Source organism: Spodoptera frugiperda, chromosome 12 (genome assembly GCF_023101765.2).
Source record: "Spodoptera frugiperda isolate SF20-4 chromosome 12, AGI-APGP_CSIRO_Sfru_2.0, whole genome shotgun sequence".
In the NCBI taxonomy this organism is placed as follows: Eukaryota; Metazoa; Arthropoda; class Insecta; order Lepidoptera; family Noctuidae; genus Spodoptera; species Spodoptera frugiperda.
In genome coordinates, this window is record NC_064223.1 from 2,730,227 (window position 1) to 2,745,806 (window position 15,580).

The 15,580-nt window shown below is 36.6% G+C and overlaps 1 protein-coding gene across 2 annotated transcripts in view; it reads right to left on the reverse strand.

Moving 5' to 3' along the window:
* The window catches only part of LOC118263099 (nuclear hormone receptor FTZ-F1 beta), a 47,299-nt gene that overhangs the window by 24,111 nt on the left and 7,608 nt on the right, over nt 1-15,580 (reverse strand). The window contains exons 1-2 of one of the 2 annotated variants that reach the window (XM_050697562.1): nt 1,686-1,900; nt 1,102-1,600 (exon numbers count right to left, since the gene is read on the reverse strand). In XM_050697562.1, coding sequence (XP_050553519.1) covers nt 1,102-1,207 — 106 coding nt within the window. In that variant the 5' untranslated portion in view covers nt 1,208-1,600; nt 1,686-1,900. Of the gene's footprint in view, nt 1-1,101; nt 1,601-1,685; nt 1,901-15,580 lie in introns of those variants that run through there. The other variant, XM_050697563.1, reaches the window with a different exon arrangement.

Consider the following 15,580-nt stretch of genomic DNA (forward strand, 5'->3'; position numbering starts at 1 on the left):
ATCCATGAAAGAAAAATGTTGATTAGAATTCGGACTTTACAAATAACTTGACGTCACTTTAGCGACTGATAACGAAGTAGGTACATACTTAGGTTTAATTGTGATATTATCATTGCAAGCACGGAATGCAAATACTAGATTGCAAGGATGTCAATGTCATTTGTCTATCATCGAAATACCTATATCAAATGAAGTTAAGCAACATGTGCATGCCTATGTTTTATAGAACCTCTGAATGACTCATTTACAATTATTGTTTCCTCCGATGGACATTGCCATAAGTTCCATTAATTAACATTTCTAATTTAAAGTTATCAATAGGGATGATGACAGGATATGAAAATTAAAATGAAAGTTTAGGAGTGGGAGCAAAAACGTACCTAGAAGTGACATCACTATATCGTCAAAAGTATTTACTTTCCGTAAGAAAATAAAAAATACGTGTCTAATATTTTAAAACAATCTACAAGACGGACATTAAAATAAAAATTAGTCATCTATCCTAATATTTAAAACCACAACTAGTTTGCTTCGACAGAAGATTTTAATAACAATCTACATACTTAGTTAATTACTTACAGAATTCATACACAGTAAAACCCTTTACATTTTCAATTTAATCCGTATTTATATAAAAACGCATAAATTCCAACTTTATCAGCATATCACTTAAGACCTTTTAATTTGCAGACATAGATACTAGAATTAAAAATTGCAATTATTTTAAACTAAGCCCCCGCCATGATAAAATTAACAAGTCCAAAGTACGAAAATGTGATAAACAATTGCATTTTAAAACAGGTGAATACCAGATACTTATCGGTATCGTATATCAATCAGATAAATACACAAAAACTAATGGAAACTTTTTAAAAATTGTGTAAGCAGAAAGTTCATCGGCTCCAATCGGAAAGTTTCGCAAGTGTCGAGTAAATAAACAAACTAAACGTGAAGATAAAATGACAGAAGTACCGCGTATATCGATAATGATGGGTTTAACAAAACATTTTTTTATTATTGAACTCTCATAAATAGACAAAACATATAATTATAAAGGTATAATGTCAGCTAAAAGTACTTATAAGTGGTAAGAATGCTCACCGTTGCTAGTCTCAGGACCCGACATGCTGATAGTGGTGACAGACACGTGTCCCCCCTCCACCTTCACCGCGTCGCCCTCACTGCTCATCGCGGTACTCATCACCATCCAGTCCTCACACCATCACCACTCTCACTCACTAAACTATCGATATTGCTGTCCTTATCGATATGATCGATGTCACTACACTACACTATTAGCACCACACACAAGTACGTCTATGATAAATTCATAGAAAAATACTGCTCAAAAATTTTTCAAAAACTATTTTGCTTTTTCCGCATAATGTTTTTATTCGTATAAAAATATGTGTGAACGTTTCATCATCTTGCGTCGCCGCTCATTTTTAAGGCAACTTTTGGATTCAGTCTTGCAGTGTCCGTGTTCCTTTTACATATTTTCTTCACTGAATGCTGTTCGTATAAAGGCCAAGTTCTTTCGAATGTTAAGCAAGGATGTAGAGGATTACAGCCAGATGATAAAACCAGCATCTTGGGTAACCTGAAACAAAAATAGACGAATGTTTATTTATTGTTATTTTAACTTAATAGAAAATAATAAAAAAAACCTGTGCTGATAAACCTACATGAACTTGTAAAAGGGAGTTATCCATGAAATAATGAAAACATGCAGATTGCTTATGAAATTAAAAAAAAAATCGAGGCCAGAACGACGAAGCTCGATCCGCGCGTGGCTCTGTTCGAATTTGGAATAAAGTGTCGGACGTTTTGAAACAGTGTGTTTGTGTACACGCACGAGACGTGGACGCGTCGCGCGGCCTTGCGAGCGCACCCAGTGCTGCGCGATACCGTGCGGTATTATTATCGATACGCCTCTCGACCCCTCGTGTCATTGGCATTCTGTTTACGAGGGCGAAGCTCGGTCGCGATAGCGACGGAACGCGTCATACCCACTTACTGAATGAATTGTCGTTTTGACAATATAACTTTGTTATAATTAAATCACCTTCACATTATTCTGAATATAACTTCTAATACATTAACAATTTACTAATGGAAACAGCATTCACCGGTGACTTATCGTAGATATCATTAGCAAATGAAAGAAAACATACATTTATCAGTATCGAATACCTGCTCCTATTGTTCGGATTACACGGTAAGTTATCGATAAAACCAGTCACTAGCACAATCAAAGAAGGGAGTGGGGGAGGGGCGTTGTGCGGCCTTCACGGAGCCGGTTGTAGCGACCGGCCGGCCGCGAGCATTTCGCCTTTCGCGCGCAGGACTGGTCCGCCGCTCCCAATACCGAGCCACGGCAGCACACTCGATAATGTGTGAGATGAGTGTATTATGTACAAAGTTGAGTAATTAAATACGAAACTTATTGCGATACAGACAAAACATGAGTCACAATTTACCGTTCGAATTAAAGTCAACTCAATACTGCTGTGTACACTGTCCATTCAACTTCATAAATCATTCTCGCAGAATGTCGAAACGTTTAGTACATATGTATAGTGCAGGGTAGGTATCAGTTACTACCGTCTGGCGGGCCAATTAGCGTCCAATAAAGTCCCTTGCCCCCAGACATTTCTCAGTTATCGCTATCAGACACTGAGACAGGCTGCAGTGCAGTCGCCTTGGCAACGCAATTAACCACTACTTACACAACTTATAGCTTGTCTAGGTTGCACCATTACCGTAGTGTTTAGAAACAGTTATTCTCGTACCCCTTTATTATTCAAACCTGTTTGCTATTTACCTAATATATGGTCATTTCCACAAAAAGCTGCAATCAGTAGCTTAATTTAGTCGCGCAACTACTGAACGAGACAAAGAAAACAAGAGCTTTAAAAAAACGTAATGTCTTTATTCTAATCTATTCTGCTTGACGTGTATCTTGTTCTATTATTAAATTTAGTTACGATTGAAAACGTCCATCTCTTTCATTTGGATAGTGAAATAGTATTTCAGAGCGAGACGAATATAAATTCGGTGTCCTAATAAAAGGAGTTCATCAGCACGCAAGATGGCGTCACCGTGGCCTAGACAAGGCCGAGCGGTCATTTGTACGATACGCCAGACGAGCTGCTTTGTTTGCCTCCTATTTATGGATTATCTTTTAAACACAACGAGGCGGATTTCAAGAATCTCAGTCAATATTTGTCTAACAATATTACCGGAAATGTTCAACACTACGTTTGTTAACCAACTGTTATGAATAATATGAATTGATAAGAAAGATAAGAAAAAATAAAAATGTCTGATTTACAATAACAGTTTTCCGCGTTCTCAAATCAGTTCAAAATATTCCGTAGAACATTCATATAGAACCAGTTTCCTAAAATTGCATAAGTAACTTAAGATAATGATCATGTATGTACCAAACCGAGATAATGATAATTCTTTGACAGAAATATGCAGGCATTTATTGCGGCTGCATAAGCTGACTGCAGTTGCCCAACTGGAAGCAGCTAGCGGTTACTTAAATACTCAAATAAAGAGGAAAAAGTGTTTCTCATCAAATTACTTGGTATGGTATTTATGGGCTCGGCAAGTGATGTCCTTGCTTTGTTGTAGTCAGTTATCGATAAGGCTACGTGAGACGAGGCGTCGACCGATAATTATCTTAAGGTCACAGCACTATCTGTGACGTAAACAGAGTGCCATGCATTGTGATAGTGATGGATGGGCCAAACCGAACACTGGTGCAGGTAAACATTTTTATAATTCAATCATTTATTATTTGCAAAAGAAAGCGGCTTTCGTAAACGATTTAAACAAATGTTGAGTTTATTTTCATTTAACAAAATACACACTGATTTCCAAAAAGTCTTTCTTTCATACTGCTCTGAATCCAAAGTCCAAACAAAACAGTTTTTAACAGCTGCATGCACGAGCGAATCGTGACAAAGCAATACAAGTGATGGTAGGAATACCGTTGAGGAAAATTGTGAACGTTAATTTCCTACATCCTTGACCCCGATGGAGTGAGGTCGTCTTCGAGGGCGACGCACCCTATCGCCCACGACGACTGAAATAGAAGAGGTTAATACCCCCTAGCACGCCACTATTGCGAACAAAGAACTATGGGGTGGATAGTAGCGGTACCCTGTTTATACATCCATTACAAACAGTTCACTGTGTATACTGACAAAATTTTGCCATAAAAATCCACATATTTCGCTTCATTTGCAAAATAAATATGATAAAAATTGCACGTGCACAATTTTAGGAAGTAATTTCATGTGATTGCACAATGACGATGAATCAGTTCGCTTTTGTGAATATGAATAACCAAAAGTCGATTAAATAAAAAAGCGAACTCTAACTAGAACTCATTGCTCCTAACAATGCAATGTACAGCCTTAAAAAGACAAGTTTAAAACAATTATGCTGAGACGGGGTAAATACAAATGTCTAGACTATTAACCGTGGTTTGGTTAGTCATAGAAGAAAGTAACGGAGGTGAATGTCTGATCTTGCAGTCATGTGTCAACGGCCGTCCCTGGTGCCATGCCAACAGGTGTTTTCCGTAGTAATCACTCAGAAATAGTATTACTACGTAATTTTTATCGAATGACTGACACAGGACGTTTCCTCATTAAAACCGTCTTAAGTCGAGTAACCTCGAGAATAATATTCGTATGATGGCATGACTGCTCAATGACAATTGATTTGTCAAAGTGACAATTTATCGTAATCATATGCAATTATTAATAAATTGATATTGTGTTTTTTTTTCGATATCGATAATTGAAATAAAATAATGGCTCATCACTAAACTTGCAAGGGTTGGTATTTTTATGTGATTTAAGATTATTATTTATTCTTGTTTCTGTTTCATTATCTTTTTTATTTATTACGAAATAATAGTATTTTTTTATTAAGGACTTATTTTAATTGAGCTTATGTTTATCATAATTATATCATATCCAATGCAATGCAATATGCTAATAAAGCTGTTCATAACATCATACCACAAGGATTTTTATTAGGAATTATATATTTAATGATGTGATTAAGAAATGAAATGACGTTAGTTCTAGGTAAATAGACTGTAGTTCTAAGACCTTTGCCGATGCCAACGACCCTTCTGGTGGTGTGCCAACATATGGACATGTTCTAACCAGTTAATTACATGAAATATGATGTTATGTACATTTTGGCACTTATCTAAAGTGACAATGATGGTTTTTACATAGGATAATAAGTTCATAGACCGTTTGGGAGCGATGAGTGTCTCGTCTAGGTACTTATTAGGTACGGTTTTCATAGAGGACTTAATTTATTTGTTTTTAACCACTGTTGTTTTGGTGATTTCGTAGATTAGACATAATTTGAGATCTTATAGGTGTAAATTCTTTTCTCATACTCTCATATATTCTGATAATTTGATCCTACAGACCATGAATGTTATTTTTTTATAATTTGAACAAGGAAAACTGTTGCATTCGTTCCGAGATCAAGTAACACATTAGTCATAAGATATCCAAAAATCGTTAATAAATCTGTATGTAACAATGTCCTTAATTCATTTTCTTATGGTACCTGGTATCTGCAGTTCTTGATATGAAAAATATTTGTATTATTTATTATATTAGCTATTTAGTCACTATTTGTCTCTAAGTTTGAATATTATAAGTAGAATAATTTGAATCTATAAGTTTTAAGTTCAATGTTACTATCTTTTCTGTTGAATTTGTATTAAATACGTTTACAAATACAACATTAGAATCTCCACACACACACACATAATATCGACATACATAATAACATACTGCAAAGCATTCAAACTATCCACTTTTCATGTCTGCATTTAAGAGGCGACGGGAAAATGGGCCCCTATTCAAGTAGAAACCGATTTATTAATACGACCGTAGTACAAGTCGAGACGTCTGTCTGTCTGTCCGCAATAAATATGAATACTGGCTGGGTTTATTGATTGGGCCAGAGTTCATGCCCTCGTCTGCCAACAGGTAGCTTCGTCCCCGACAAATTGATATTAGATTGTGGAGGCACTTTGTGAACATTTCCGTCTGCCTGTCTGTGTTGTCGGCTTTTTTAAATACAGTTAAGGAAAATTTAATTTAGTCATTTACTAAATGTTTTTATGTTGTTCATAACAAGTCATTTAGAAAATGTTTTCCAACAAGAAAACGTTCAGAAAAGTGGTTAATTGTAACGACTATTTTTATAATTATTATTATGTCTATAGTTGCAAACTTTAGGTTTACAATATGCACTTATAACCTTACACACACACACACATATAACTTATATTAAAAACATATTTTTTTAATGTCTAAGAAAAATTTAGTTTAGTCCGTAGATAGATGTATTCAAGTCAGTCGCATTTTATTTAAAGGTATCTAAATCATCCGATTGTTTTAAAACCGTTACATAGAGCTTCGTAATTAGGTAGACACTAGTGTGATTAATGTCTGCTGTATGACTAATAGTAATAACTCACTCAGCCATATCTAACTTTCGAACTCATAAGTCATAAATTTTAAAAAAAACGTTGCCCCATACTAGAATTTCTCTTGTGTTGTGGCTGCGTTTACAAACATTTCACATGGTCATGACACCCAGACTCGAAACAATAATTTATGGATCACACAAAGAGTTGCTCCGTGCGGGAATCTAACCCACTACACGTTGCGCGGCAGCCAGTTGCCTAGCCACCGCGCCAACCGTGCAATCTATACTATATTTGTTTCTTTACCCTTTTGAGGAGTAGAAAGCACACATTATAAGTAATAGTATAGGTAGATGTGCAAAGGGCAGGTTGAGGTCAACTCCACGTAACATCTTATTAGCCCAGCTAGGAAGTAAGGATGAAAGATCTGTTTGAACGCCGCACTCGCAGCGAAATGTTAATGTGTGGGAGGTTAAACCAATTTGTTGAAACCTCAACGGAGTAGAGGATAGAATACAATGCAATGCAATTTCTTTAATAAAGCTGAAGAAGGAAACGCGTGACTTGTTTAAAGGAGATAAGATAAAAGAAGAAATTCGGAGTGACAATGCTTTAATAATTTATCATCATACAAACTAGATCGATGGTCCAGTGGGTTTACGGGAGCTCGAAAACAGAGGTTATAAATCTACTTCTGGTCCAAGGCGGGAGAAGTCACTGACTGATGACATAAGTCATACAAACTACAAAATTAACATTTTGATTAATTTATTATCACAGCACACATACATTCTATATCAAGCTATTTCTAACAAGAAATCTACTATCTCCATATTTCTCTACCTACAAAACGCGGGCAGTATCTAAAACAATATAAAACCTCCTTAGAACAAAAAAGAAAGAGAAAAGAATACAAAAAATAAAAAAGCAATGTTGCCAACAACGAAAACGTTAAATCACTCATGAAATGGTAGTGTTGCACACAATTAAACAGTAAATCTAGAATTACCGCCGGCCAGACAAGTTGCTGCATAATGAGGAGCTTGGCACATAAATTATTTGGTGGCGGACAACCTATCTATTGTTTCTCGTTAGCTAACGAACCGGTGACATGCTTGTTTATTGCGAGATTTATTTCGATAGCCGATGTTTTGGTGGGTGCAAGTGCCACTGCTATGCGTGAGGCTTTCAGTTCAAATCGCGATTTAAACTTAATTTCGGAATTTTCAGTAATAAAACTGAATTGTGTTCAATGTTTGGTAGTAGGTGCTTCCCCTGATTACTATGGATGACTGATCTACCTAGCAAAAAAGCTGATAAGTAGTTGTACTTCTCTATTTATTGGAAAGTCAACAACTATTCAACTATTCTCAGTAGTAGAATAGAGTCTGAATTATGTCCAGTATATGGCAATAGCCTCACCCCCTATTACATGGGACTTTTAACACAAATGGTGAAAAGTGGGTGTACATTGTATAGCGGCATTACGTGCCGTAATGTGCACCTATCCCTTCGGGGTTAAAAAGGCGTGACGTTGCATCAGCAACTATTGTATATTCTAACTATACCTATACCAACCTATCTCTTCTCCACCATCACAATTTCCCTCACCACGATGTCAAAGTACCCAAGAATCTAAGATCAGAATAACAGCGAAGCAATCTTAGATTAGGCCCACACGATACGACAAATACGCGCGGTCCAAGCGTAGCAGTAACTTGCACAAAACTAGATAAAATCTAGCACAATCTTAACTGTAAATACCTTAGAAATATTTAGATCCTAGACAATTTTCCGTGGAGCAACGTTGGCTAAGTAATGGGATAATAATGTTGGCGGCTCGCCGGCGCGCGCAAGTAAACGTTGTACACCTTGATACCAACTAGTTGTGTTATTGCGGTCGCATAGATTTGTTGCTGGCTAGTGTTGATTGTATTTGCTAAATACATTTCTGAATTAAAAGCTAACTTTGAAACTGAAAGTGATTGCTTCGTTCGTTGCTAAAAGGGTTAATAGAAAAAACATAATTTTACTCCAAGGCATTTTGAAAACTGAAATATATTTTTTTATCATTAAATTCAACGAGTCCATTTAAAAATACAGAACGTGACACGTGTAAAATGCAATCGAATTTAATTTTAAATTTCGAAGAACATTGATTTCTTTTTCACAGACAAAGAAGGTCGCATCCTAGTTCCAATTTTAAAAGTCATCATTTCACGCGACAGTTCCAATAAGGCCAAGGTCTTAGTCTAGCCGAACGCAAATATCTGGAGCCAGCGACCTCGGTCTATGATGTGGCTGCATAAATATTATTGTTTATACATTATACATAATATATCAATCACAATTTTGCAATGTTATTAGTAGGCTGGACTTTGTTTCACAATCACAAACCTATTCAAAGACCAACCAACAATTTTCTATTGCACATAAAAAGTATTATTATAAATCGAAGTACTACTATTTGGTATAGAAAAGTTTAAAATGTTATCCATTCAACAGGAAATTGTCCATTTCGAAGCTTTGTTGCTAAGCCCCAACACGACAGGTGTTATGTTAAGGCCTGACCATGAGTCTACATTTAGATTGTCCAAATCATAGATACGTGCGTGACGTAGCAAAACTTTTTTTCTGTACATTTAAGCTTCGCGCCAATTCCGTGAGCCATGGCTGTTGAGCCGTAAACACTGTTACTCATAGCAGTTAGGCACTCTGTAACTATGTGAAACTTAAGTTTGTTTACTTTATTATTACGTTAAACTAGCAAACCCGGCGAACTCCGTTTCGCCACCAATGATTTTCCCTGTTTCCCTGCTTTTCTCTTGAATTTTCTTTGCTATAAACCTCACGGAGCCCGAGACCTTTCCAACGAATGCAAAACCGTGGAAATCGGTCCGTGCGTTCTGGAGTTTTCGCGTCAGCAAGGAAAACCCGACTTATTTTAATATTATAGACTAACGTTTAGTGATTAATAATTATGTATTTCATTGATTTTACTACAATTTCTTTAATAGTTACTTTATTTATACATTCTTTTCTCACGTTCACAAAGGTCATTGTAAAGTAAAGGGGTAAATAACTTGAGAAATAATAACAATTATTGCTAATTGCTATGACATAATGACAGTTATTTTACCGCCGCAGTAAAGTAAGGATACTGTTTGTATGTAATTGTTAATTTGATTTTAATGCAATAAAACATAAACTTATTTTTACCGACATCAAATAAATAGGAAGTAGTACTATTTTGGGATGAACCCATTACTCCGCCAAATGTGAACCGAATTTGATTTTTTTTTGTTCGAAAGACTATAGGTACTCCGTCTAAGGTCTCATTTTCACCAGGTCAGGATCTGATGATAAGTTCAGATCTCAGAACCTATCCGTGGGTGGGTAACCTATCAGTCCATGTGGTTTTTAGTTTCTTTCATGAAAGCAACTAGGAACTGAAACAATGTTAGTTGTCTCATATTCGTAATTTTTTTACTGTGACACACAGGTATTGAAATAAAGAGAATCACGACATTACAGATCTAGATAAAAATCTAAAAACCGACCTGTCAAAATATTGTATTAATAAAATTAATTTGTTACTTTATAAAACCCGTTGACAACCTAACCTTGTCGATACGCACAGATTATACAAGATACAATTTATAAATGATGGAGAATGGAAATTCTTTGCATACCTAGTTCCTGATTCCGTTACTTGGAGCGATTTAAAAAAATAAATACTTGTTTATGCCACATTCTTTATACAGCCTGTGTGGAATTGAATAAGCTGGTGTTTACAGTCAGCCAAGGTATGCAGGTAAGAAAATAAAGGTTTATTCTGTATAGAGACTGAACAGTGCTTGGTTACTGAATCGACTGATTGCAGTAACTATTGCTGATAATATATAGCTACCGACTAACACCGAACCAACCAATAGGTTACAAATATGGCTTCGTTATTTAAAAGCTCCTGTACTGAAACTATTGGGTAGTTTTGTAGATCAAAAATCAATTATTTTATCATTTCAATACTTTCATTCATTAATAAGACAATAATATTAAACTTATTTTTTCTTTCAAATTTTTGACAAATAAGTATGCTATATTTGACGCGAAAATTTTATGACGTCTTAAGCATAGAAAAGTCGTTTTTGACATTTCGATAAAAGTATTGAATTTTACTAGTTGGAAACTAGCGTATTCTTATTTTCTTACTTGGATACCAAATGGCTGACTGTACATACTTAATTATTATTATTATAACTGTTTTATAACATACGATTTCAATAAAAACTATAATTCCTTAGTGCAATTGATAAAGAATAACAAACAAAGCATCATTCATTACATAATTTGATTGAAACATGGTATTGGAATTTCCTTTAATCCTTTGCCAACTGCATGCTAAGATTTCGTAAACCCAGTGACAAACAAGTTTTGTAATACAACCTTCAATGTGCAAATATACACTAATTCGTGACTGACACATCATCTCCGAAGTATTAATTAATTCGCATTCGGTATTTTGCATGTAAACGCGTAGTTGATTACGTAAAAACTTATTTATTTTAACCGCAGATACCTCTGGTTTTCTTTGCAATTCTAAAAGGGTTATACAAATCGTCCCTATGTGTATATAACCTCTTATTTCTTGTGTGTAAAATTAACCCCTTAATTTTCATCAAAGCATCTTGAGAACGAGCATTTTCGCGCGTAAAACAAATGACTGTCGTGCAATTTTCCTTTTGGCGCTTAATATAAGTTAAGAAATAAAAAGTTGCCTGTAGAAACAATTCCCCGTACATCTTTGGTTATCCACAAAGAAATAAAATACTGGCGAAAAATCAATTAAACACCTCTCAGTCCTAACTTCTAAGACAGGCGAGCGATTGGTAATCACGATGTGCGAAATGATCACGGAATCTCTTGATTGCGTTTAGACCTAAAGGATGCGTGATGAATCGGACGCAGGCTTAACTAATCCGAGATTAATCAGTTGATTACAACCATCTGCAATTAGTGTTCGACGCATGAGAATTTTATTTCCATTGCTATTATTATATTTTGAGCTTGTTAGGTTCAGAAGAATAGTGTTCATATAGCACACACATCGGGTGTGTTGTGGTATGATTAAGTTAAAAATTCTGGTGCCTAAAGGAATGAGAATCAGAGAGGACAAATCTAATTGAATGTAAGTTTTTGCTGGATCGAACAAAAAGCCTCCTCGACAGAGAGAGCCAGTATCAAGAGTACCAACACAACTACGTGAGCAGATTCCGATTGGCCATGTAACCGAACAGCATCACTTCCAGTAACTCACATCGTCAGCTAGTTTACAACAGCTTCAAAGCAAAACTTACTGCACACGAGAGTTTCGCAACGCGGAATCAACGCATCGAGGGCACGCAGGACCGGTACCCACCCACCACCGGTCGGGGAGGCGAGGGTTGGAGGGGGGGTAAATGGGTCGCCGCAGCCGCATTCCGTGCCGGTTGACATTTCACAGGAAAGCAGAGCTCAGCGATGGTGTGTTTGTGGGAAACAGCGGGTGAACTTATCACATTGAAATAACGGTTACGCCACATCATAAGGATCAGACACAACAGAATTTTAATACGAAACGTACTTGGAATCAAAAACGAAAATAGATGACCATGTAAAGACAAGGGCGTCACTAAAAATAGGTTTATCAATATGAATAAATAGTTTGTTCCTGTCCCACTTACAAAGTTGCATATCAATGACATTCGAAGGTTGAGCGCAGTAGGTGTTGCTTAACGACATCCGAAGCCAGAATAAAGTTCAACCATAAACGTCAGATACACGGAGGAGAGGAATAAAAATGTCGACGAATAAGGCTATAAAGCCGCAAGCTGGATTCACGGTTGGATTAGTCACGTAACAGCCTCACGTAACAAAGTTCACCTGTTTTACAACTGCCTTTCAGTACCGAGCGCAGAACAGTCGCCAGCCAAAGAAGGCCAAATATACTTTTGAATGTAAAAAATATCCTTCGCACCAAATGCGTCTAGTCGGACCGGTTCAACCGTCACTCGCAGTTTTCCTGTGCCGAAATTAAAGCGACTTAATTGGCGCTCGATGCTATGATGAAAAAAACCCATTCCGGAAATTACTATGCGATAACTCATGCACATAGAACATTTGTCTGAAGACGTATCCATTGACGCCTTAGTATGATGAACTTGAACAAGTACACCCGTTCCGCAAGTATTGTAACAGCAATGCAGAATGTTACCGTTGCTCATGACCGATTCCGAATCTCTCCCTGCCTCAAAATTTAAATTTGCGAACAAGTTATCAACAAAAACAGTCGGCCAATGAGTCAAAGCTACCTAAGCCGGGTATGGCGGCTTAAGACCCGTTCCAGACGAAACCCTGCGCTGAGTCACGAAGTAATGGTTTCTTCGAATCATTCTGTATCGAAGCGAGTTGCGAAACTTACAAGGATGTCTCATGGTTTCGGCGCGCAATCACTTACGTGGGAACTGAGGTGCACTGGAGAAAGTCGAGGCTAAAACCACGTTGAAAATAATTGACTGTAATGACCCTGTCTTTGTTTGAACAGTCAATTGGACCGGCACGAAAGAAATTTAAGCGAAGGAGCTGTATAGGACACAAGTGTAAGAAGCACTGTAGATTGAACACCATATTTTGAGAAGGGCCTCACGCTAAGCAGGACCCTTAGGCACCTATAACATCTAAAAGTAAGGGTTTAATTTCCGTAAGCGGACCATTATTAGCTGCATAGTTATGTAAGGTCTCCAACTTGGATAAGCATGCGGTTTACAACTATTATTCATCATACTACTCGTATTTAGCAGGCTTCCGTTGCTAACACGAGGCATTTTACAACGTTGGACTATAAATAGCAGTCATGTCAAGACTCAAGATACAAACTTGTAGCTTACGGTAAAACAGGAATTCGGAACTTGTAACTCTACCCGACGTCACATGGGAATAAATCAGTTACCAATTATATGCGTCATTCTCACTACTGCCTTTTAGATTTTTTAAATGGTAATTTCTGTAAACATTTGCAAGGGTTATTTGTAATCCTGCAGTTTACTTCCTCATTTTCTAATGATGATATTTAAGTTTTGCGTCACTAAAGAAGCTTTATTAATGACCCTCTTTCATAAAGAATGACAGACCAAAATTAATGATTTCATACATCATATATTTTCGTAGAAAATTATAGTTGGTTGGTACACTCACACTACACGTACCTTATTATTATTAAGCTTGGTAATCTTTTTGAAATAGGTAAGTCTAACAGAAAAAAGATGAGAAGAAATAGTCTATGAATTCGTGAGTCACTATGATGACGAATAGATCTTGGCGCCTACCTCACTGCTATTATTTCTTTATACGGACATTTACTAATCACATACAATAATGTAATGCTTATTTATGTCTAATAGGTTGTCTAAGAATTGCCATTTTAAGACAAGGAAAAAACTTGGATTTATTTCTAGATTTCGCATGCCTTCTTTATGATGATATGACTATGACGCCTTTAATTTATTAATTATTAGCGACCCGCACCAGCTTCGCATAGGTGCAATGGTAAACCCATATAAACCTTACTCTTGAATCACTCTATCTATAAAAAAACGCATCAAAATCCGTTGCGTAGTTTTAAAGATTTAAGCATACAAAGGGACATAGGGACAGAGAAAACGACTTTGTTTTATACTATGTAGTGATAGTGATTAGATTAGTTACTGTCATTCTTTCTTTATCCATCTAAAAGCATTGTAATTAAAATAACATATTTAAGTATACTATCTATCGTTCAAAAACCAAATAAAGAGTGCGTACCGCGTAAAATGTCTCAGGTAAGCAAGTATAAGTTTGAGCAGTATGCACACTGCACAACAATTTCAAAAGTGTGTGCCGTATTCACCGTTCTCCGGGCGGCCATGCATCCCAAGCCTTTTACTTTTGTTGCAACACACGCGTCCCGGGGTCAGATCGCTGTGAGCGGTTCAAATTCAAATGTTACGAACTTACGAATCACCTGCGCCGTTGCTTTTGAAATTTTATTTAAAATACACAACTTTTTGATTGTGCTTTACTAACGGTTGGATGGTTTTGGGCATTTCTGGAATTTGGAATCGTTAAAATTGTTGATATTTAGGTTTTTTGGTGTTTTTGAAAAATCAGTAGTTACTTCAGTTGTTGACCGATAGCTGGGTTTATTGATATTGGTATACTAATCTAAATTCAAAAATTTAAATAGGTACCGTATGAAAACTCATGTCCCGCCGAGTTTAACCCATGCACACTTTAGCTGCCTGATCCGGAGCGGATCCGGAGCTGCGGACTACCTAGCGGGTTTACCGGGGCTCCGGCTTGAAAAGCAGGAGTAGGAACGGGGTGGTTATTAATCAGTAAGAGTCTGACACTCCCTCTCGTCTCGCCTAAGGCGAGAAGAGAAGTCATTGGATGATTTTCCCCCCTTAAAAAAACTACTTCAATCAAAATATGTTGTTCACAGTCTCTCGCCAATAGTCCACTTACAGCATTTATAACACTTGTAACAATTTATCAAGATAACACATTGCTATTGGAAGGGTAACCTTGGCGGGGCACTGAATCGCAATCTTGTGATGTCACGAATTCAATCCCGAATGCTACAGGCTACAGGTAGATCACGGTCAACACCTGTTATTTGCATTTGCAGCTATGTACTTTTTAATGCCATGTCAAACATAATAATCCTAATATAGAAAGGCATATACTAGTGCTACTAGAATTAATAAACATGTTATATTTTTATTGTGACTTTCGTGAGACATACTAAATTAATTGTTATGTTATCGGCTTACTCACGTAACTGTTTGACGAGAACCTAGATTAGTTTCAAGCCATGCTGGAGGCTTATATTGATGAGCAGTATTCCGCCACACACGATTGTCGCACTGCTACTGATGAATATAAGCCTCTAGAATGGCTTGAACGTATTCGAGTTCTTCGTCAAACAGTTACTGTAATAATTGCTTCTGTTGGAAAGATTGGAAGTCTGTCAAATCTAAAAACTTCATTTATTGCAATAAGAAACTTTTTAATGGTGTT